The following is a 22,719-nucleotide window of genomic DNA, read 5'->3' as shown; positions in this document are numbered from 1 at the left end:
TCATTTGCATTTTTAACTTCTAGTAAGTACAGCCCCAATTATCCTGCGCTTGGTGGCCTACTTAATAGTGACCGCACTGATGGCCCCACACCACCAACAATGCAGACTGTGTTTATGGCTGCCACAGGGCAACAAGGGCCAAAGAGGGGGGTGAAAGCTAATTTTCTCAAATTTTTGTCTATGACATTTATATTTTTATAAATGATATTTTAGATGCTTATTTGAAGAAAAACGAGGAATATAAAACAATGAAAGAAAACACAAAAGTTTGGATAAAGCTAGTTTTAAAACAACTCTCTCTCCAGATGCTCTTTGATGAAAAAGTAAAAAAAAACTGTATTAATTAACAACAAAAGTATTAATTTGAAATGGAAATAGATGTCTTTCTGTCAATTTTTATCAATTTAATGGATCCTTGGTAAATAAAAAGTATTAATTTTTAATATATGTATATATATATATATATATATTAATCGGAAGTTGGGTGTACATACACACATATATATACACATTATTATGTAATAAAAGAGGGGGGTAAAGGGTAATTTCCTCTCATTTCTGTCTACTGAAGATGACAAACAATATTTTAGACATTTAAAAAAAAAAAAATATATATATATATATATAAAACAATGAAAGAAAACGCAAATGTTTTATTGGACAAAAGCTGATTTAAAAAAAAAATATATATATATATATATATATATAAAACAATGAAAGAAAACGCAAATGTTTTATTGGACAAAAGCTGGTTTTAAAAACTCTTTGGACATGTTATGCTTAAAATGGTTTAGAAATGATTTTTATGCTAATTCACATTTATAATGTGAATTTTTTTTTTTGAAACAATTCACTACAGTGCCAAGTTTTCACATTTAAGAATTATTCAGTTGACGATGTTAAAGTCTTACAGAAAATGGATCATTTTATCAGTAGTACTCAACATGACAATGTTTTGCATTAATATGATGCTACTGCTTGTTTAGAACTCAACTGAGAAAGAAGTTCATGTTTTCATACAAGGGTAAGAAAATACTGACGGTGTATAAAGTTCATTTTCAATGCCAGGAAGTGGAAACGGGACGGTTCTGTGTCAAAGTGCTTTGTGGGGGTTTATTTACACTCCCAATTTATGACGACACTGATAAAAATGAACACCCATTGTCAACTAATACAAACAACTACAGACTGTGTAAATCTACTTTTAGATTTAAGTTTGGAAACAAGTACTAACCGTTGGATCACTCTGAAGATCTGCAAGCGTTCATTGTGGAATATGTGCGGTAATGGATGTTTGGGTTTTATTACACACATGTGGCACAGAAATGAGTTTTGAGATCTTAAGGTGTGTGGTTACTCTGATATGGTGCTCTTGGTGATGCACTGGAGACCCTCCTCCTGCAGTCTCTTCAGCACCGGACTGTAGATGTTCTTCGTCATCGGCACCACGAGTCCTTTAGTGGTCAGTTCACCTGCGGTGGGACGTCACACATTCACATTAAGTCAAAGTGACTTTATAAGAGCAGCGTCTGGGCATTGTGTGGAATTACTTACATCCTGGAAATATATTTTAAAATGTTATATTTTAATAATTAGGAACAATACGAACTACTGATGTAATTACAGTGGCATGAAACGAGGGATTCATGAAATATCACTGATATATCAGTATCAGAGAATAACTGTGACTTTATAATGTTATTGGTTTTGGTCCAATAAGTAAAATATATATTTAAGCCAATAAATGATGGCCAAATGATCATGGGACCTCACATTATTGCAAGCTGGTCTACCTGTTATTAAATACAAATAAAATAAAATAAAATGTTAAATTAAAATACAACATGCATTGTTATATTTGTAAAATGTAGATTTTTGGGCAAAATATCACTTCTTAAATTCAAAATATAAATAGTCTGTATTGGCCCAGTTTTATATATTGGTGCATATCTAAATAAAATACATTTTTGTAACATTTGCCGTTAAATGTGCATATTCAAGTCGAGTTGCACTGACCGTTGAGCACCATACGAACTGCAATGGCTGCTGGGTAGCCCACGGTTTTAGCCATGGCTGAGTATCCATTGGGATCCCCGTAAACCACCAGGCTGATGTGTTTGGTCTCCAGCTCGCCAGTTGGGTGTCTGATTCCGACGTCGTTCCTCATGATGACCATATCGCGCTCGCCTTTAGCTGCACCAGACAAAACGATCCAAAAACAACATTCATTTATGTGCAGCTGGACTTCAGGTTTGTGTATATTGTGTATGACTCAATACGTCTGTGATGCCTGATGGATGACCTTCAGGAACACATGCTGAATCTTCAAAGCTCTCTGAATCTTATGACGTAAGACAGAATGGCATAAGAAAGAAAGAGGAACTGACTCCTTACCGAAAGACAGTTTAGCCTCCAGATGCTTAGCAACTGCTGCTAAGATGGTTTCGGCGTGAGGAACCGGCTCTTCACTGAGCAACCCGAGCCTGATGCGAGTCATCCAGTTAGTCAGCTATACTGTATAATCTTACACTTTCATAAATATTAAGACATTATGAAGACATTATTAATAATTAAAAGAATGTATTATTGGAGCTAATATGATTTATATAATATTGTATGTGTTGAAGCATGTATGGTGTTTATTGCACTGAAGTTGCTAGGTGGTTGCTATGGCATTGCTATGCGGTTGCTGGGTTGTTCTAAGTGATGTTTACTACATCAATTAAATAAATAACTACAATATTAATTAATTAATTTTGATAAAAAAAACAAACAGAGAAATAAAATATAAGACACCAGAAAACACACAAATCTGTTATTAAATTACTGAAATAATAGCTTTAAATCTTATCTGGACTTCAAGTAAATATTTTAGGTTAAAGAGGTCTGAATCCCTGCATCACATAAACAAACATCAAACAGCAATGACATGGTCAAAGTCTTCTAGGTTTGTAAATATTTTTGTCAGTTTGTACATCGGCAGTGTTTAGTAACTTGTGTAATTATTCGTCTGATATGTGGTGTAATTGACTAAAGAGGTGCTTTTGTCCACAAATTCAGAGACATGTGTTGCATATTAATGTTCATGACATTTACATGGCCATTATACTTTGTGAATACTCACTGTATTCAAAATGACATACAGAAGGATTTTTAGAACGTAAAACTTAGAGGAAAAAGGGAGAATCAAATTTGCAATCATGTAATCGTAATCCATAAAAAGAAACTGTAATCTGATTATGAGCATTTTAAAATGTAATATAATCTAATTACAAGTGAAACATTTTTTAAATCTGATTGTGTACTTCAGATAACATGTAATCAGTTACTGCCAAGCACTATATTATCAGTATGTACTGTAATGGAAGTCTATAAAACATTGTTAGTGAATTCCTCGACCCACCATCTGAGACTCTGCATTCTGAAGTCGTCCCGTCCGATCCGCTCATAAATGGCATCCTCAAAGACACTGCTGCTCACAGATGTGGACAAGCCAATCTGCTTACAGAGAAGCTCTTTCTGTGTACGAGACACAATGACATTTATATTACTATTATTTTGTATTAATAGTATATATTTGCATGCAAGCAAATACATTTCATGAATATAATGGAAAAAAGATCCATAAATCCATACCCATGAGACCGGAGAAGCCGTGTGTCCCAGCAGTGGACAGGGCTCAGTGTTGATGAGTCCCAGTTTGACGAAGCCACTCATTGCAGAGGAGAAGCCCTGCAGACACATACGGTACATGATGATGCACAGGCATGGGAGCAACACTGAGCTTACACTCATCTTTACATCTCATTAGCACGAATACCCTGAAGCGCAGAGTTCCTCTGATGAGCGTGCGTGGGGACTCAATTCCATACGGCTCTGCGTATTTGGTGCTGTCCCGGTTGGGGAAGCCCTCCAGGTTGAAACCAGGAATGAAGTCCATGGGCTTTGTGACATCCAGGAGAGCCCCGCCAGGAGGGACACTGATCACCTGAACAGACAAACCACATCCTTACATGCTAGTCTGGAGAAAACACTGTACTGTTCTAGGTGGTTTCTAAGGCGCAGCAATGCAGTTGCCGAAATGATCGACGTAGTTTTTATTGCATTGTGAGGTTGTTAGATATTTGCTATGGCATTGGTATACTGTTGCACTGGCTTTTATAATGCTAGGTGGTTGCTTTAGGAATGAAGTCCATGGGCTTTGTGACATCCAGGAGAGCCCCGCCAGGAGGGACACTGATCACCTGAACAGACAAACCACATCCTTACATGCTAGTCTGGAGAAAACACTGTACTGTTCTAGGTGGTTTCTAAGGCGCAGCAATGCAGTTGCCGAAATGATCTAAGTAGTTTTTATTGCATTGTGAGGTTGTTAGATATTTGCTATGGCATTGGTATACTGTTGCACTGGCTTTTATAATGCTAGGTGGTTGCTTTGCAGTTGCTGGGGTTTTCTAATCAGTTTTATTGCATTGGTATAAGGTCACTAGTGTTTTCTGGTTAGTTGCTGTGGTGTTGCTATGTGGTTGCTGGGGTGTTCTAAGTGGCTGTTATTGCATTGTTATGAGGTTGCTAGGTGTCTGCTATGGTGTTGCTATGCAGTTGCTGATGTGTTTTAATTGACTTATTGCATTGATATGAGGTTGCTAGGATGTTCTGGGTGGTTATGGCGTTGCTATGCAGTTCCTGAGGTTTTTCTCATTTGTAAGTCGCTTTGGATAAAAGCGTCTGCTAAATGACTAAATGTAAATGTTTCTAAGTGGCTTTTTTTTAAATTGTAATGAGGTTGCTAGGCTGTTCTTGGTGGCTGCTATGGCGTTGCTATACAGTTGCTGAGGTGCTCTAAGTGGCTTTATTGCATTGTTATGAGGTTGCTAGGTATTTTCTATGGTGTTGCTGTGTGGTTTCTGAGGTGTTCTAATGCCTTGTTCAGATGGTCAGTCCAAATTAGATTTTTGTGCATGTCTGATTGGAATCCGATCATATTTAGCATGTGTGAACATGCAAAAAAAATTTACATGAAATACGATTTTTACAAATCCGTTTCAAGCTACATTCATATGTGGTTTGAAATCCTATTCAAATCACGTTTCTGGAAATCCGTTTCAGTCTGATTGCTCAGATCGGATTTAGCGTAGCTTTTTCACATTCTCGTGCCACATAAAACAAACACGTCACATGCTAGTCTGGAGAAAACACTGTACTGTTCTAGGTGGTTTCTAAGGCGCAGCAATGCAGTTGCCGAAATGATCTAAGTAGTTTTTATTGCATTGTGAGGTTGTTAGATATTTGCTATGGCATTGGTATACTGTTGCACTGGCTTTTATAATGCTAGGTGGTTGCTTTGCAGTTGCTGGGGTTTTCTAATCAGTTTTATTGCATTGGTATAAGGTCACTAGTGTTTTCTGGTTAGTTGCTGTGGTGTTGCTATGTGGTTGCTGGGGTGTTCTAAGTGGCTGTTATTGCATTGTTATGAGGTTGCTAGGTGTCTGCTATGGTGTTGCTATGCAGTTGCTGATGTGTTTTAATTGACTTATTGCATTGATATGAGGTTGCTAGGCTGTTCTGGGTGGTTATGGCGTTGCTATGCTGTTCCTGAGGCTTTTCTCATTTGTAAGTCGCTTTGGATAAAAGTGTCTGCTAAATGACTAAATGTAAATGTTTCTAAGTTGCTTTTTTTTTAAATTGTAATGAGGTTGCTAGGCTGTTCTCGGTGGCTGCTATGGCGTTGCTATACAGTTGCTGAGGTGCTCTAAGTGGCTTTATTGCATTATGAGGTTGCTAGGTGTTTTCTATGGTGTTGCTGTGTGGTTTCTGAGGTGTTCTAATGCCTTGTTCAGATGGTCAGTCCAAATGAGATTTTTGTGCATGTCTGATTGGAATCCGATCATATTTAGCATGTGTGAACATGCAAAAAAAAATTACATGAAATACGATTTTTACAAATCCATTTCAAGCTACATTCATATGTGGTTTGAAATCCTATTCAAATCACGTTTCTGGAAATCCGTTTCGGTCTGATTGCTCAGATCGGATTTAGCGTAGCTTTTTCACATTCTTGTGCCACATAAAACAAACACGTCAGAGGTTATTTATAGAAAACCTGATGAACGTCTTTGCAGAAACAAGTTTGTGTTGTGAAGTGCAAGTTAAGTGGAAAATGATAATATACTGTCTGAACAAGGCTTAAGTGGCTTTTATTACTGAGGCAAATCGTTTTTATTTGACCTTTTTTTTAACTCGATTGCGGTAGTCCCTAGAGGAAACATCATAAATGCAGGAGTATTATTGCCATAGCTTCGCGAACATTTCCTCCATTGTAAAATTCCACCTAGCAGGACCAATACCATTGTCTCTCTTTCGTTTCAGCTTGTTTGAAAGCATGTACAAAGGTGCTTCTGTGCTCCCATTGGCCAGTGTCAAAGACGTGACGGAACTCATCGTGGACGATGGAAAAAAAAAACATGCCGGTCTTTCTGCGGTGATGTCGTTAAGCACTGCAGATGTAGCATTGGTTGTCGTCCACTATGACACACTACAGGAGATGAAACAACTGAATCTTGTATCCCGATGCCCATTGTCGTTTACGAATCCCCACAACAACCTACATCAAGCAGATCATGCCAAAATCGTGTAGTCTGAACCAGGCATTAAGCAGATGTCATAACAAATGTCAGCAGACTGGGAAAATTTTAAAATGAGTGGTTCATTCATAAATTCGTACAAACTTAATTTCACGCTGTGGAAATACAAATGGATAATGAGTGCAGCGCTGAAAAGGGGTGGAGCTACATTAGGTCTATAAGTGTGCTGGGGGTTGCTATGACGTTGATTTGCAGTTGCCGAAGTTTTCTAGATGTTTTTATTATATTGTTATAAGGCTTTAGGGTGGCTGATTTTTGGACACTTCAGAGTTGTGGAGTTGATTTTTGAGGTCAGCCTGTATCACCTGATTGTCTTTCAGATAGATGGCTGGACTGATGGTGTTGAGCAGGACACCGTACGGACTCCAGCTGAACTTGTATCGCAGTGGGTTGTCCGAGCATTCTGGGGCAGGAAGACCACCACAAAAAGAGCTGTACGATTCCACCTGTCAAGAAACACTGGTTGAAATTTGGAGTAACTACAAGAACTATGTGATTTGAGCAAATGTTCATGAAGACAATGCTCTGCTTGACTAACCAAGCAAAAATGAACATTCAAGATGCCGTGAACGTTTGTTGAGGTCTGTCAATATGTCTTCCAGACGTGGTGATGAGTGCACCAATGGTGCAACAGTATGTCACTCTATCGCAAATACCCATCAACACATCCAACTGGTAAACAAACACAAGTGCATGCATGCAATACCTACAGTGCAACCGTCTGCCTTGGCCTGGTCGATGCACTCCATGGCCAACATGTGATCAATGCCAGGGTCCAGACCCATCTCATTGACGATGGTGATGCCAGCATCCTCGGCACTTGGGAAAGAACAGCCAATCACGGTGAAGCCACATGCATACAGTATATTAATGATGTCAACCAGTGGCAGTTTAAAATCCGACAAGGTCAGAGAAAGATACTTTCAGTAACTGTTTTGAACTTAAGTGACAGTTCTCCAAAACACAAAAAAATTTATAAAGTTGACAAAACTGAAAAAAGTCTGAATGATTCACTCACAAAACTCACCATCTCAATTTATTTGCAACGGTTGCATCAATAACATGATGCTAATTTTTTGTCCTATCAATTTAGGACATGCTCTTCTATGATGAGCATGTTGTTAATGCATTACAATTCATTTTGATATTTTTTTGGGGACCATAAATTCAAAAATGTGTAGATGTTACAACTGTCCTGAAAATTATTTTTTTATAATTAAGAAAAATCCTCATCTTTAAGTAGTTATAATATAATAATAATCTTTATTATTTCTTAAAAATATATATAATATTAGATATAGTATTTGAACAAAACTGCTTCACTGCTTATTAATATTTGACAAATACTGTTCTCAAAATCAAGATCAAAGACCAAAGACCAACTAAATTAAATTGGTGCAACATGCACCAAAACAAAACAAAACCAAAAGCAAAACAAAAACAAAGCAAAATAAAACAAAACAAAAACACAACAAACCAAAACAAAAGCAAAGCAAAAAACAAAAAAACAACAACAAACAAAATAAAAACAGGATTTTCCTCTCCCTCAACATGAGAAAGAAAACGATGACAGAACTTTCATTTCTGGTTGAAGTTAAAATGAAACTTTCAAATTAAATAGTGTTCTAAGAAACAGGAAGTTTCCTACCTCTTCTGAAGCTCCTTCATGGCTGGGCTCAAGTAACTGGCGGTCACCATGTTCACCTTCATTTTAATGCATTGCTTAGCTACTTGTGGATGAAACGTATACGGCAGCATGCTAGATAACAAAAACAACAAGAAAAGACAAAATTAGCTTTAAAAGTGTACGTTAAAGTAGATCATTTAGTGAATGACGTTTATGATTATGCCTGATGACGATGTCGTGGTCTTTGATCAGAGACTCGAGGTGGCCTTCCTGGCGGGTGATGTCCAGCATCACAGCGATGGTGTTGGGATACTTGGCTGCCATGTCCTCAGCCTGATTCAACAGATTTGATGCTGCAATGCAAAGATCACACAAGATTTTTTTAAAGAACTACGGCTGTAAATTCTACACTGCAGTAAAACCGCATTCCAGAAGGATTTTGCGATGGGAACATACCCACTGTGACCTGAGTGCCAGCGTCCCTGGTGAGATACTCGATAACTGGCCCAGACACATAGCCTGAGCCCAGCAAAAGCACCCGCTTCATTCCTCCTTTCTTTAAGATCTGCTCCGATTCCCTGTTTGCCAGATGGTACAGCCATTACTACTAACACACACACACACACACACACACACACACTCTCTCACTGGCCAAGCAATCTGTGAAATCACAAAACATATCCTGCTGGATAGTGATCTTAAACCGATTGAAAGGGATGCAAAACCAGCAAAAGAACACAGGAAGATCTTGTAGGCTTGTCCAGGAGATAAGATCAATTGAATTTAAAACACACCAAAAATTTATTTTTCATTTTTTACAACAAGAGTAAAACATCAAAAACACACAGAAATGATCAAAGACACTTCAGGAGCAGAGAGGGTGCCGAATAAACTGAAGGAAAACATACAAATCTACTTCTGGATCAGCCAGTTCTCCATTCAGAATATAATCAAAGCCGTTTAAGAGGGCTGCTGAATCAACGTTTCGCTCCGCAAGTCCCCTGGGAGACACGTGATCCAAGCACCCCCGTCGCTCAGTCTAATTGGATCTGATGCGGCACATGAGCAAAAATGTAACACTTAACACTTAACCCCCAACCACCTGCATGCCTTTCTCAAAATACCATTAAACTAGACATTCATAACCAGTAAATGTGTTTTAGATCAGGGTTTTACTGCTATATCTAAAAGCTCTCATAATTAGGTGCATTAGTTCATAATATGGCACACTTTCATATCAAATAGGAACTTTCGGCTTGGCCTTACAGTCATTTTTACGACAATTAAAGGGTGTTAAGGAGCATGAAAGCCCTAAACCATTAAAAATTAAAAAAGCACTGTAAAAGTGCAGTCACATTTATTGTTGTCTGGCAAATATATACAGGTAAAATCCAGTCATTTTAATCCACACGAACAGGAATATCACATGAGGGTGAAAGATTTCCCTATGCAGATTTCACAATGGTCTTTCACAAGTCGGTCATATGGATTCGCTGCTTGGTTTGAATGTGACTTCTGTGTGAGCGGTGCTTATATATTGCTACAGTGGCTTTTGGCTTTTATAAATCGGCAGCAACAGCAAAATGATAAAAGACAATTTATTACATGAACATGCAAAACTATATACTGTATGTTCAAAATCTGTGGGTTGCTTGAAGGATTAGAGAACTAATTAGTTAAAATATATAGACTTGCCAAAACCATGTTGAGACAGAACAGATCATTGGGGTCTCGAGACGTGTTTTTACACTTGACATGGCATCTTAAAATCACAAAGCCAGTGGTGTAAGATGCTTAAAAAAAATAGCATTGACTAGTGACGCAATGGCAAAAAACAAGAAATGAAATAATTCTAATATTAATATTTTAAATAATTTGAATAATTTGTTATTTTATATTTATAATATGGTTATAAAAATGCAGTTATAATTTATTTATCTTTTTTTTTAATTCTATAATTACTTTTTAATATTACTATAAAATATTTAATTTATATATTTAGTGGTAGAAAAATTACATTTTAGTTTTAAAATGTAATAACATTTAAAAAATAATAATTATTTTTTTAATTCACTTAACATTTAAAAAATAATAAATGAAAATTAAGAATAAATAATTTTCTACAACGCTAAAATGTAATAACATTTAATAAACAAAATGTATTATAAGAATTTTATGATACCGAATATAATTGTTTTTAACTATGAATTTAATTTTTAAAAATAATTAATTTAAAACAAATTAATAACACAATAATTTTGTCCATATTTTGTCTATCTCACAATCAGATGACCTTAGATAAGAGACAATGGCTCTCTTAGAAGGTTTTCATTCAGGACAAGAACAAGTAAATCAAAACAAGTCAAATGGTGGGTCTTTAAAGCTTTCCATTGACTAAATGAAGGTCAATGCTGGCTTGTGGGCGGCTCCATTAAGTATAGACCACAAGGGACAGAAACAGACTTGCAAATTCAGTGTAATGTTTTGTCAACCTGGTTCCTCATCAATGAATGAGACAGAGACAACACAAAAGAGCGAGTGTTTTGAGAAAGACGTGTTGACTGCAGAAAGCAAAGGAAGCTTTGATTAGGTCTTGAATGAGGAAAAAAAATGAAAGGAATGCGTTATTCCATTTATTGAAAATAATTTAAAAACATGATATAAATCAATTAATGGCCATGAATTGGCTCGTGAAAAAGAAGCTTACCTTGGAGAATAATTGAACTTAAGAAACGGTGTACTGATTTCTTTTTCTGGAATGCAAAAAATCCCAAGAAAAAGAGCGAGTGGGAGAGACTGTGGCTGCAGTGAGAGAGTAAGATTGTCTACCCATGAGAGAATGCACTCAGCGGACGTGAACTCTAGCCAAGCAAGGTTTTAAGGCAGTGCAGAAGGAGGCACACAGGGTTTCTGCAGACATGAACAAGTTAAATTTAAGACTTTTTAAGACCTTTTTAATACCACCTTATATGAAATTTAGGACCTAAACCTGTAATGGAAACACACATTTTATTACATACATACAGTATGTGTAATATTTAATGTGTATAAATGAAAAAGAAAACAAAATATCATTGCTGTAATAAATGATACAGCGAACTTTTCATGTCAGCAGACAATATTCCATACAAAATATCCCTGCAAAATAACTGCATCACTGAGATTTTTGATGGAGTAAACTATTTATTCTGAAGCAATATTTTCATTAGTGTTCTATCAGCTTTTACATACTTAAATCTGCATATTTTTATTTAACTTTAGGCCTATTTTTAAACAAATTACAATTTATCAATAAATTCAATATACACTATAGGGCTGCTACCAGTCAGATTAAATAATTTACACTGCAAATAACAATAATTACAACTGCAATAACATTTGTTATGAGATTAATTTTTTTTTATGCATTTATGAATATATAAATAAGAAATGTTGAGGGGAAAAATGCATACTTTTCAACATACTTCTCAACTAAACTACCAGTAAGTTGTGGTAAGTCACTTAATGAGTGAGTCATTGAGTCATTCATTCAACTGATTGAGTGTGTTATCATGCTGGTATCTTAAGGACTTTCGTGGACAGCTGACTCCTAAAGTGTTTTATATTCTTCATATTCTGTGTGGTGGTCAGATAGAAATTAATCTTTTCCAATAAGTTTAAATAGATTTTTACCTTTTATGGGCATTTTACCTTTATAAAGCCTTCTATAAGTGTGCATTATCTTTTGAGTCAAATTCTTACATTTAATCAGTCAATTAGAATAATAAGACACTTGGGCTGTTACCAAGCAAATTAAATCAGTATCAACACAATTCATCTTTGCAATCCGGACATAAGCTGCACCTGAAGTGGCATTTAGAAGTATTTACACACGGTTTAATGCAGAACATGAATGCATTTAACCTGCCGTTACAAATGCATAAATAATGTTTTGATATATTAAACATAAAACACTGATATTTGAAATGATTTAAATGAAAAGATACTTTAAATGTGAAATTAAAACCGCCAGTAGGTGGCAGCAAGTCACTGTAAATAAGTGAGTCATTGCGACTGAACGAATCATTTAAACAGTTGAATTATTCTAGTTTATTGAACTGTTGTAAAAAATAAATATTACATTTGTATATGGTAATTGTTTGGAGAAAAAAAAGGCACTCTTCCGTGTGAAATTGATTAACTATAAGAAGTGGTATAAATATACACATTTTCTGCCCCCATGTCTTGAATTTGTGATCATTCTGAATGTATTTTAATAGACTGAATCATGCAGTGAAAGAGCGCACTAGACTTCACGTAATGCGTGCGCTCTGTAGGTGTTTTGAATGTTTTTTTTTGCATTGTGAGAATATTGAGCAAAATAGCTCACTTGTCATGGTGTTACTTAACTATATCATGTTATGAATAAACTGAACATTTTGAATTTTTACCTCAGTGTGTTTCTTGTGAGTTTATGTGTGCTGTCAAGCTCATTTGTTCTGAAGTCTCGAGACAAACAGAATGAGCCTCAGCGCGAGCTTGTATTCTGTATTCTGCTAACTTACTGCAATTCTCTCTGATGACGCAGTAACTTACCACGGGGAAGAAAAAATCTTCGGTCTGTCCAATGATTGTAAAGTCATTAGGTCCGTCAGACTGAAGATATTTTAGTGGTAATGTGACCAAAAATATTTAAGACCCATCGAATCCGAATTTAAGAAATTTTAAGACTTTTTAAGGCAGGGGTGGGCAAACTTGGCCCTTCCACACCACTTTCCTTCAGAGGTTAGCTCCAACCCTAATCAAACACACCTGAACCAGCTAATCATTGTCTTCAAGACTACTAGAAGGCTACAGGCAGGTGAGTCGTATCAGGGTTGGATCAAATCTCTGCAGAAAAGTGGCCTGGAAGGGCCAAGTTTGCCCATCACTGTTTTAAGGCCTTATATTAGGAAAATGTTATTTAAGACATTTTAAGAATTTTTAAGGACCCGGGGACACCCTGGGCACAGGAAACCTGTGTTTAAACAAAACAAACACCGCCAACGTCTTTTTTTCTCTTTAATTTTGCAGTGTATGAACTTACTAAGGTTTAATGTTTCAAACTCTGGGAAATTCATTAGCCTCACAAAACTGAGCTAAACAGGCTTTGTTTCATACCGGTTTCATTGGGAGTTTACAAATTAGTCTAAAATATTACAGAAACACTTACATTATTATTAGGGTTGGGTACCGAAACCCGGTGCCATATGTAACCGGTAAGTACTAGAACCGAATCAGAACACAGATTTCGGTGCCACTTAAATGCTTGAGAGATCAATTGAAATATTTGTTCTCCGAAGCGGATGTCGGGATCACCGGCACCGCAAGTGAAAAATAATTTCTCGACTGAGAAAATTCACGAACGCAAGTCGGAAAGCTCTAATAATACATATCCAACACATTTTTGTAGTAACTTGAGTGTCCACGTTGTTTTCACATTCCGACTTAAAAGCACAACTCGGGAAATGAGAGCATCCGAGGAGTACGTGAATGCAGTAATTACACTTGCTCTGATGGCAGCAGGTAGATACCTTTAGCTAGCTAAGCTAAACATTCTTAAATTAAAATGCCTAAAGCTAGGGTGACCATACATCCTCTTTTCCCCGGACATGTCCTCTTTTTGGACCTACAAAAATCTGCTGAATCCCCACTGAATCTCTGACCATTGCCGCCTGCTCCCGCAACATGTGTTTCGCTCCTGCGATTTTCGTGTCCACTCCTTTAAACATTCTAATATTGTGTATAATTTTGGCGCATCAGGGAGCCGCTCTCAGGATGCGGTGCATTTAAATATTTTTGAATAAGCGTTTGCACTGTTTACTTTCACTTTCGATTTCGCAATCTGTGTAAAGGGAGCACATCTTACAAGATACTCCAGCATGTTCTTGTCAGTCATCTCTCCTTATTCCTTATAAGGATTAAATTCTCTTCCAGAGACTCGGCATCAGTGTGGAAAAGTCTAAAAGAAATCACCAATTACAAGACACCATCCCCCAGCACTGCGGAGAATCAACACCTGGCAGACGATCTGAACGAGTTCTACTGCAGGTTTGAAAAGACACCCCGCACCCGCCCTGAACACCTCTCCACACAACCATTGTCCGGAATATCGTTCCATACCCGCCTCCTACTGTCCTCTTTTTGAAAAACTAAAATATGGTCACCCTACTAAAGCTAAGCTTCCCTTGTAATGACTTACAATGAGAAGCGTTTCTAAACCTGTTGTCCAACAAAAGAGAACACTATAACGTTTTTACTCCACAACTGCTTCCTTTTGTAATCTGATGTGGCTTCGTGTCACAGAATGAGGCGGAAAATATGTTCTATACTGTAAAAAGCCTATCTCGATTAGCAATGGATTATAAATGTCCTTAATTATGATGAAAATACTAAAGATGGCACAGATAAACTATACATTGTCGCAGTCGAGTGTTTATTGTCTTTGTTTTATCATTCAAAACGTTTATATCTTCCGTTTACGCAGTTACAGCGATAGCAATGCCTTTGTCCATATTAGCAAAGAGTATAGGGATTTCCTGAGTCATATTCCTTCTGTGATGCACATGTGGAGTTTCTGCGCAAATGAAACCGACATTAAATGTGTTTATAGCGCTCAATAATGGCCAATCCATCCTATTTTTAAAAAAAGTATCGGTTCAAGCACCGTTTAGGCACCGGTACCGTTGTAAAAGTATCGATTTGGCACCGTTATCGTAAAAAACCCAAACGATACCCAACCCTAATTATTATTCAAAAGCATCAAAATCATTGTGACATGCTTTGTGTTAAGTGTTTTTCTAAACCATAATGGTGTGCGGAAACTTGCTGTTTTTTTATATCCTAAGATGTGTGCAAATGTAATTCTGTTTGTAATTACAATAGTGTTCTTTCCACCACCACACTAATATGTCTTCTGTGTGTAGTTTCTGACATATCAGCCCTGCGTTCTTATCTTTTGCATATAAGCAGAGTCTACATTCAGGCATAACAAAGCAGTTTCATCTAGAGTAATAAGAGAGCATATCAAGGCTACAGACTGTTGAGAGCTGGGATAAGGCAGTTTTTTACCTGTCCTTCAACCTTTGAAGAAATCTTCAGAATGAGCACACCATCCTCAGCATGTAAGCATATCATCCAATGCAACGTTAAAAGAACATTACGGACAGCTGTCCAATCAGACAAAACAGACTCAAACCCTTAAAGAGCTTTGGACTGAACGGACTTCACAGAAATAAATAGCATCCCCTACCTCCTTTCTCGAAGTTTCTGGATGTATTCAAACTTTGGTGTCAACTTCCCATTGGATGTAATTACAGCCTAGATTGAGAAAAACAATGCATGTAATACAAATATTGCTACTGCAATATGCACTAAATAGATTTAAGATGCTAACAAAAAAGTGGTATTGCATTTAGATATGCACCATGGTATATTCTGAAGCACCTGGCTCCTGAAATATGGCCACATGAATATGATGCAAGGTTATGTACCATTCAGAAGTGAATATTTCTGTTTTTGATTGTGTTTTTGCTAAAATAAATGCAGCATTGGCGAGCAAAAGAGACTTCTCTCAAACACTACAAAAATCTTACAGACCCTAAACATTTGAACAGCAGTGTATGTGTGGAAAGATGAATTATTTTCGCAATTCCATTCGGTGCTGCAATGAACTTTACATCTCTACTGATCTAAGATGTGGCCCCTCACCTCAAAGTAAACAGAAATGTGTATTTCAGATTTCTCAGCTTTAGTTCCATACTGAAAATCAATGGATGTGTGGATGGGCTCCAGTTGAAATGCCGCCCATTTAGCTCTGATTCAAGTTTTTCCACACATTTCTGAGTCTGCATCTGCATCCCGGCTGGCCTAAGGGTGGTTACATTTTCAACAAATGTAAATTCTTGGGTGAACTATTCCTTTAAGTCGTAGACAGAGGGCGAACCAATCAGCTGCCTGGTATATTTACTTACGGTCTCCCTGAAGTGAGATGTGTAAAGCTCAGGATGGATTTCGTACTCCAGGGGGTCATAGAGTCTGTCGCTTTTTCTTATCAGGTGGTGGTGTCTGCTGATCACCGTGCCGTACACTTTGGTCATGTCTGCAAAGCAGATTAGTCAATTTGCATGCACAACAAAATGCAATTACTGCAAACACCTTATGTGTATCCATAAAAATCAGGGAATACAAGAAATACCTCCACTCTCTGACACTTCTTTCAATTCATGAGGCTCCACATACTCACAGGGGAGCTCGTTGAAAATGTCTTGGGCGCCCTGGAGAAGAAGCATTTTCATTTTTATAACACCAAGCATTCCTTCTCCTACTTCTCTGTTTTTCAATGTAAACATGCGCTACACTGACATGTTTGAGGCACTTACAGCATCTCATAAACCAATTTACACAACAATAAGTGCACACTTACCTTGGACACATTGCCGGTGCCAGTGAACACAAATGTGAGAGGACCAATGGACTTGGGCATCAGACCTAAGGATATTTCATACCCACAATCCCTCACCGCTTGGACGGCCTGGCTGACGTTTCTGTAGTTGTGCGCCATACCAATGTGCTGTCAAGTGACAAATATAAAAACAGATACGTAAATATTTTAAAATCTGGAAAATGCAATAAATAATAAAGAACTAATAACTGAGAACCACATATAATATTGTAAGTGGCAATTCAAAATTAGTGCAATTTAAAAACGAATACCATAAATGGGGTGTGGTGTCCAAGGGCAAGAAAACGCAGACCCAGGCCGTGTAAAATGTTAATCATTCCTGTAAAAAATACAGACAACATGTTAAACTTAGAGCAGGGGAACAATTTAAAGACATGCACTACCATTCAAAAGTTTGGAGTTGCTAAGATTTTTTTAATGTTTTAAAGGGGTGGTTCATTGTGATTACACTTTTTTAATGTTAGTTAGTGTGTAATGTTGCTGTTTGAGCATAAACAATATCTTCAAAGTTGCGGCGCTGAAAGTTCAATGCAAACGCAGATATCGTCTTTTAAAATTCTGGCAGTTTAATGCCTATAAAAACGGCTGGTAGGGACTACAACAAGTTACTTCCCGGGTTTGTGACATCACAAACCCAGACAAACCCCGCCCCCAGGAACATGCAACAAAGGGGGCGAGGCCATGCTGCGCTGCTTTAGAAAAGAGGAAGAGAAAACTAGGGGTGCACGTAAAAATCTATTCATATATGAATCGTGATTCTGTCTTCTAACTATTTTAATGCATTCACAAGATTCAAAATCAATGTTCTAAAGCAGCGGTTCTCAATCCTGTTCCTCGTGTCCCCCTGCTCTGCTGCATCTCTCTCTCTCTCTCTCAATCTCTGATTCAGATCACCAGCTCAGCTCCAACAATGAATTGTTCCATTTATACACTTATTTTCACATAGCTATGAGAAGCGTTATAGCTATGAGAGCGCGTGCGGTTGCCGTACTGTATTAAAGGGGTCATGTGACGTTGCTAAAAAAGAACATAATTTGGTGTAATGAAATGTGTTCATGCGGTTTAAGGTTTAAAAAACACATTATTTTCCACATAATGTACATTATTGTTTCTCCTCTATGCCCCGCCTTTCTGAAACGCGTCGATTTTTACAAAGCTCATCGGTCTGAAAAGCGAGGTGTGCTCTGATTGGCCAGCTATCCAGTGCGTTGTGATTGGCCGAATACCTCAAGCGTGTGATGGAAATGTTACGCCCCTTACCATACTGTGGCCCTGTTCCAAATGGAACACTTCATGTGCACTTCATGTCTTACGGGCTTACAATGGCCGTCACGTACGCGTGTCCGTTAAGTCTATAAGGGTGTCCCATTTGTCATTTTAGCATTCAGATGGGTGCTCGCGAGTGCCCCCTTTGCGGCCATTATGCGCCCTCGATCCGCACTACTGCCAAGCCCGCACTGGTACGAGCTCCGCAGCAGACTTCTACCCGACAGTCAAAGCGGCATTATGTCACGAAAGTGAGGACTCAAGAGGAGACCCACGAGGGTTTAGGGTGCCATTTGGCACAGGGCCCTTCTTTGTTTCCGTTGTTGAACACCACTCACAAATGACGTCGCTGTCGACTGGCTTACGTCACTTCCTAGTACACACTGTCGGTGCGATAGAAACCCTTTAAATGGTACTGGGAAATAGTTCATGCAAAATCGTCCCGGGACTTTAGTACTGTACATTTAGTTCTGGAACTAAAGCGGTGCGAAAGGCCCTAAATTAAAATCACAAAAACTTCTGCAATCGCAGGTGAATATACCAACAAGAGCAAGGCATGATGGCATATTCTCACCCAAAATTACATCGTTTGAAGACTAAAACTTGATCATTTGTTGCTACTTAATATCCTTAAGTGTATATCAGTTTGTTATTGTGTGATAAATGTGGCGGGCAGAAAGTTACACTATTTTTTGATGGCAAAATAGATGTCTGTTAATATTTTAGCATCATTATTATGTCTAAAACTGCAAGAAGGAACTTTAGTAATGAGCAGTGACAGTCAAAAACGTCTTTTATAGCACCATTTTGTTACAATGACAAAATAGATGATTGTGAACATTATACCAATGTTTTTATGGCTAATATGCCAGTTAAATGATGAGAACGAGAGGAAATTACAATAACGAATTCCATAAATTATGAAAATTATATGAAAGTATTTCAAATTATTACAAAGAAAAAAGAACTAGTAATGGCCGATGGACATGCCAACAAGAGCATATCTTTACTTAAGATTACACTGTCTGACGACCAGACACCATTGTGCTTGAATTAATTGCTTTAATAAAGGAAGGAGGACTTTTTAATTCGCATTCACAGGTATTTCTTGAGGGTATGAAATATATCATTGTGGAGGTCTGGTGTAGTCGCCCCCTTTCTCTCCAGCGCACGTAGCCGAGAATAGGAGACAGAAACATCCTGCCGCTTCCACATCTGAATATTAATCTATTTTGCTATAAATATTAAAGTAATCTGTACCTTTTAAAATTCTTTTCATGCTTCGTCCACGGTGAAAGCCGATCCGGCGATCCACAGCGAGAAATTGATGTATTTCCTCAGCGACCAGCACGGATAAGCTCCAAGCATGACGAAACGGATATCGTCCTCTTTTGGAAGGCCAAACAAAGTAGTTTCGCTTTCACAACGAAACACACAGTGCCTTCACGACATGGCGGTGGCGGCAACAACAATACTACAGCAAGAATAAAAGTTACGCCTTCTTTCTTTGCGTGAACATTTGGGCGGCGCTATGCAAATCTTCCCACATCGTGATGTAGACATGTGGGGGCGTGTTAGAACGAGGCGTTTTAGGTAGGCGTGGTTGACTCTTAACTTTTATAAAGAATATCTCTTTGGATTTGAGACTTTAGTCTTTGCAACTTTACAGATCTTCTTTATGCACCAAGAGCTTGTAACACTCCAAAGAGAAAGGAAAAATTTAGATTGCATCATATGTTAATTATCTTTAACACATGTTAGGCTGCACCCCATAAACACAATCAAGCCTAGAAAAAAACCAGTGAATCACCCCTTTAAATGTTTTTGTAAGTTTCATTTTGTTTTCATACAAGTTTGGAACTACATGAGGGTGAGTAAATGATCTCAGAATTTTACATTTTGGATGAACTATCCTTTTAACTCAGATGATATTGTACATTGTGTGACACCATCGAAAAGGTCCCATACCAGCAACACCAGCCCACTGCCCAAACGCTACAATTCTGTAGCCATTGGCATCCACCATTTTTTCATAATCAATGAGTCGAATTTTCTAAAAAGGGAGGGAGATGATGACACATGAGTATCTTGTGAAAGCTGCTTGTCCTGAATAAATATTTCCAAATACATATGACGCTAGAGAGAGTATTGCAGTCGGATTTCTGTTTAAACATTCTCCTTCATCGTTTTCGTTCTATAAAGAGACTTTCACCTTTTTAAGAAGGTCATCTAGGAGCCCCATGTTTGCCTCTTGTGCTTTAATCGTGTGAGAGAAGAAGGCATAGGTCTTGTGGGGGTACACCTTTTCCTCCGGGGGCCTTTTCACACCGATGATGAGAGACGCCTCTGAGATGTCCTCCTGGATAACAGCCCCTGCTTTTTCATAGTACTGAAAACAAAAACAGTCTTGATTCTACTCAATCGGATAAGATTTTCATTCATGCAAATACCAGAAATAGCAAGAGGGAAAAGGACACATTAAGAGCACCAAATGTGGGGGAACAAAAATAGAAATTGATTAAAGCAGAAGGGAGACAACTTGGAGTTACAACTTTCTTTGATTACTGATTACATTTTAATTTACCATTTTAATTTATTTATCCATTATTTAATTTCATGATTTAGTTTATTAAATAAGCAACACTATCAATGCGTTTATTTGATAAAAGATTTCTGTTTAAACATTCTCCTTGATCGTTTTCGTTCTATAAAGAGACTTTCACCTTTTTAAGAAGGTCATCTAGGAGCCCCATGTTTGCCTCTTGTGCTTTAATCGTGTGAGAGAAGAAGGCATAGGTCTTGTGGGGGTACACCTTTTCCTCCGGGGGCCTTTTCACACCGATGATGAGAGACGCCTCTGAGATGTCCTCCTGCGTCTCCGTTTCGGTGAAGTAATCTGAGCCCTGGATTAACTCCCACCAATCCCGACTCAGAGCGCGGATCTGCCTCCTCGCGTGCCCTTGACGTCGCGTCGCAGCTTGATGACCGAGTAGCGTAGCGTGAGGAAAACACAGACCCCTCCCCTTTCTTTCTTTCGCTTGCCTGGCCTGCTCCTCCTGCTATAAATACTGCGGTCGCAAGGACAGACGAGCTCAAATATGCGTTTTCAGTTTTATTTGTTTTTTCGTTCTTCAACTTCATAAAAGATTCCCCGCTATATTAACTAGATTTGAAGTTCCTGAAGCAAATAAGACGCGTCTCAATACTCCTGGCTGAAAAACACCATTGTTTTAACTGGCCTACCAGCCTGGTCTGGTTTGCTGGTTTTACAGGGGGTTTGGCCATTTTAAACTGGCCAGGCTAGGAGATCATCTTGCTGATCAGAGACCAGCTTGGCCAGGTAGCAAAGACCAACAAATCAGTTTTCCCCCTTATATTCTTAAAAGTTTTTGTCCTTTGTTCGGTGTAAACCCAATCCGTCTCCGCTTCGGTGAAGTAATCTGAGCCCTGGATTAACTCCCACCAATCCCGACTCAGAGCGCGGATCTGCCTCCTCGCGTGCCCTTGACGTCGCGTCGCAGCTTGATGACCGAGTAGCGTAGCGTGAGGAAACACAGACCCCTCCCCTTTCTTTCTTTCGCTTGCCTGGCATGCTCCTCCTGCTATAAATACTGCGGTCGCAAGGACAGACGAGCTCAAATATGCGGTTTCAGTTTTGTTTGTTTTTTCTTTCTTCAACTTCATAAAAGATTCCCCGCTATATTAACTAGATTTGAAGTTCCTGAAGCAAATAAGACGCATCTCAATACTCCTGGCTGAAAAACACCATTGGTTTAACTGGCCTACCAGCCTGGTCTGGCTTGCTGGTTTTACAGGGGGTTTGGCCATTTTAAACTGGCCAGGCTAGGAGATCATCTTGCTGATCAGAGACCAGCTTGGCCAGGGAGCAAAGACCAACAAATCAGTTTTCCCCCTTATATTCTTAAAAGTTTTTGTCCTTTGTTCGGTGTAAACCCAATTTTTACAGTCGTTTTGAACGCTCGTGAGAACAATAATCAACATATAACAGGACACCGAGTCAGTGGTGTATAAAGTACCTGAAAGCCATACTCAAGTAAAAGTACAGATATCTTACCAGAAAATGACTTTGGTAGAAGTTGAAGTCACCGTGTTTGGATCTATTTTCGTTGGCAAAATTGAGCAAAAGCAAACAATATTATGTCTAAAATGTAAGTCACTTATTGCTTTACTGAACTTGTATAAAATGATTATTAAATGTGTTCATGCTGATATCTGCAGAAAAACGGTACTCTTTGTGTGATATAGATTAAGTTAACTATATTAAATTATATACATATAAAAAGCACACAGAAGCATTTTTGCCGTCTACAATTTAGAATGCCTGGAATTTAGAATTGTAATAATAAATCAACGTGCGTGCACTCTGTGTGTGATCTGGTGATATAGCCTACTTGATCATGTCAGATCGCACATCATTACAACACTTACCGTATTATCTCAGAGGATGCTGTATCGCACAGCACACACTCGACTTGAGGGGAAATGAATGATCTGCAGACGGCAGACCACTGATTCGTCAAACCTGCTTTCCTGCAGTCCGTGTTCTCCTGACTTCTGACTATTTTGTAGAAAGTAACAATTACAATGTATCGGAGTTAAACTATACATTTTAATTAGGAAATGTAGTGGAGTAAAAGTAAAAGTTGACTGAAATATAAAAACTCAAGTAAAGTACAGAT

The 22,719-nt window shown here is 38.1% G+C and overlaps 1 protein-coding gene across 1 annotated transcript; it reads right to left on the bottom strand.

Moving 5' to 3' along the window:
* Positions 1–752: 752 nt before the first annotated feature.
* LOC107575779 (alpha-aminoadipic semialdehyde synthase, mitochondrial-like) lies at positions 753–21,304 on the bottom strand. The gene is made up of 20 exons (XM_016262111.1): positions 21,263–21,304; positions 20,743–20,922; positions 20,232–20,408; positions 19,988–20,072; positions 17,005–17,072; positions 16,715–16,861; positions 16,487–16,565; positions 16,263–16,390; positions 15,542–15,609; positions 8,728–8,849; positions 8,495–8,624; positions 8,293–8,403; positions 7,355–7,463; positions 6,950–7,090; positions 3,821–3,988; positions 3,637–3,732; positions 3,404–3,519; positions 2,395–2,483; positions 2,017–2,193; positions 753–1,472 (listed from the first exon to the last, which is right to left on the bottom strand). The coding sequence occupies exons 1-20, from the start codon at positions 21,302–21,304 to the stop codon at positions 1,354–1,356; spliced, it is 2,352 nt and encodes a 783-aa protein (XP_016117597.1). The 3' UTR covers positions 753–1,353.
* Between the last annotated feature and the right edge of the window lie 1,415 nt (positions 21,305–22,719).

The sequence above is a fragment of the Sinocyclocheilus grahami genome, unplaced genomic scaffold (genome assembly GCF_001515645.1).
Source record: "Sinocyclocheilus grahami isolate Dianchi unplaced genomic scaffold, SAMN03320097.WGS_v1.1 scaffold31.1, whole genome shotgun sequence".
In the NCBI taxonomy this organism is placed as follows: Eukaryota; Metazoa; Chordata; class Actinopteri; order Cypriniformes; family Cyprinidae; genus Sinocyclocheilus; species Sinocyclocheilus grahami.
The sequence above is the reverse complement of the archived record's forward strand: the minus strand, read 5'-3'. Positions and strand labels throughout refer to the sequence as shown.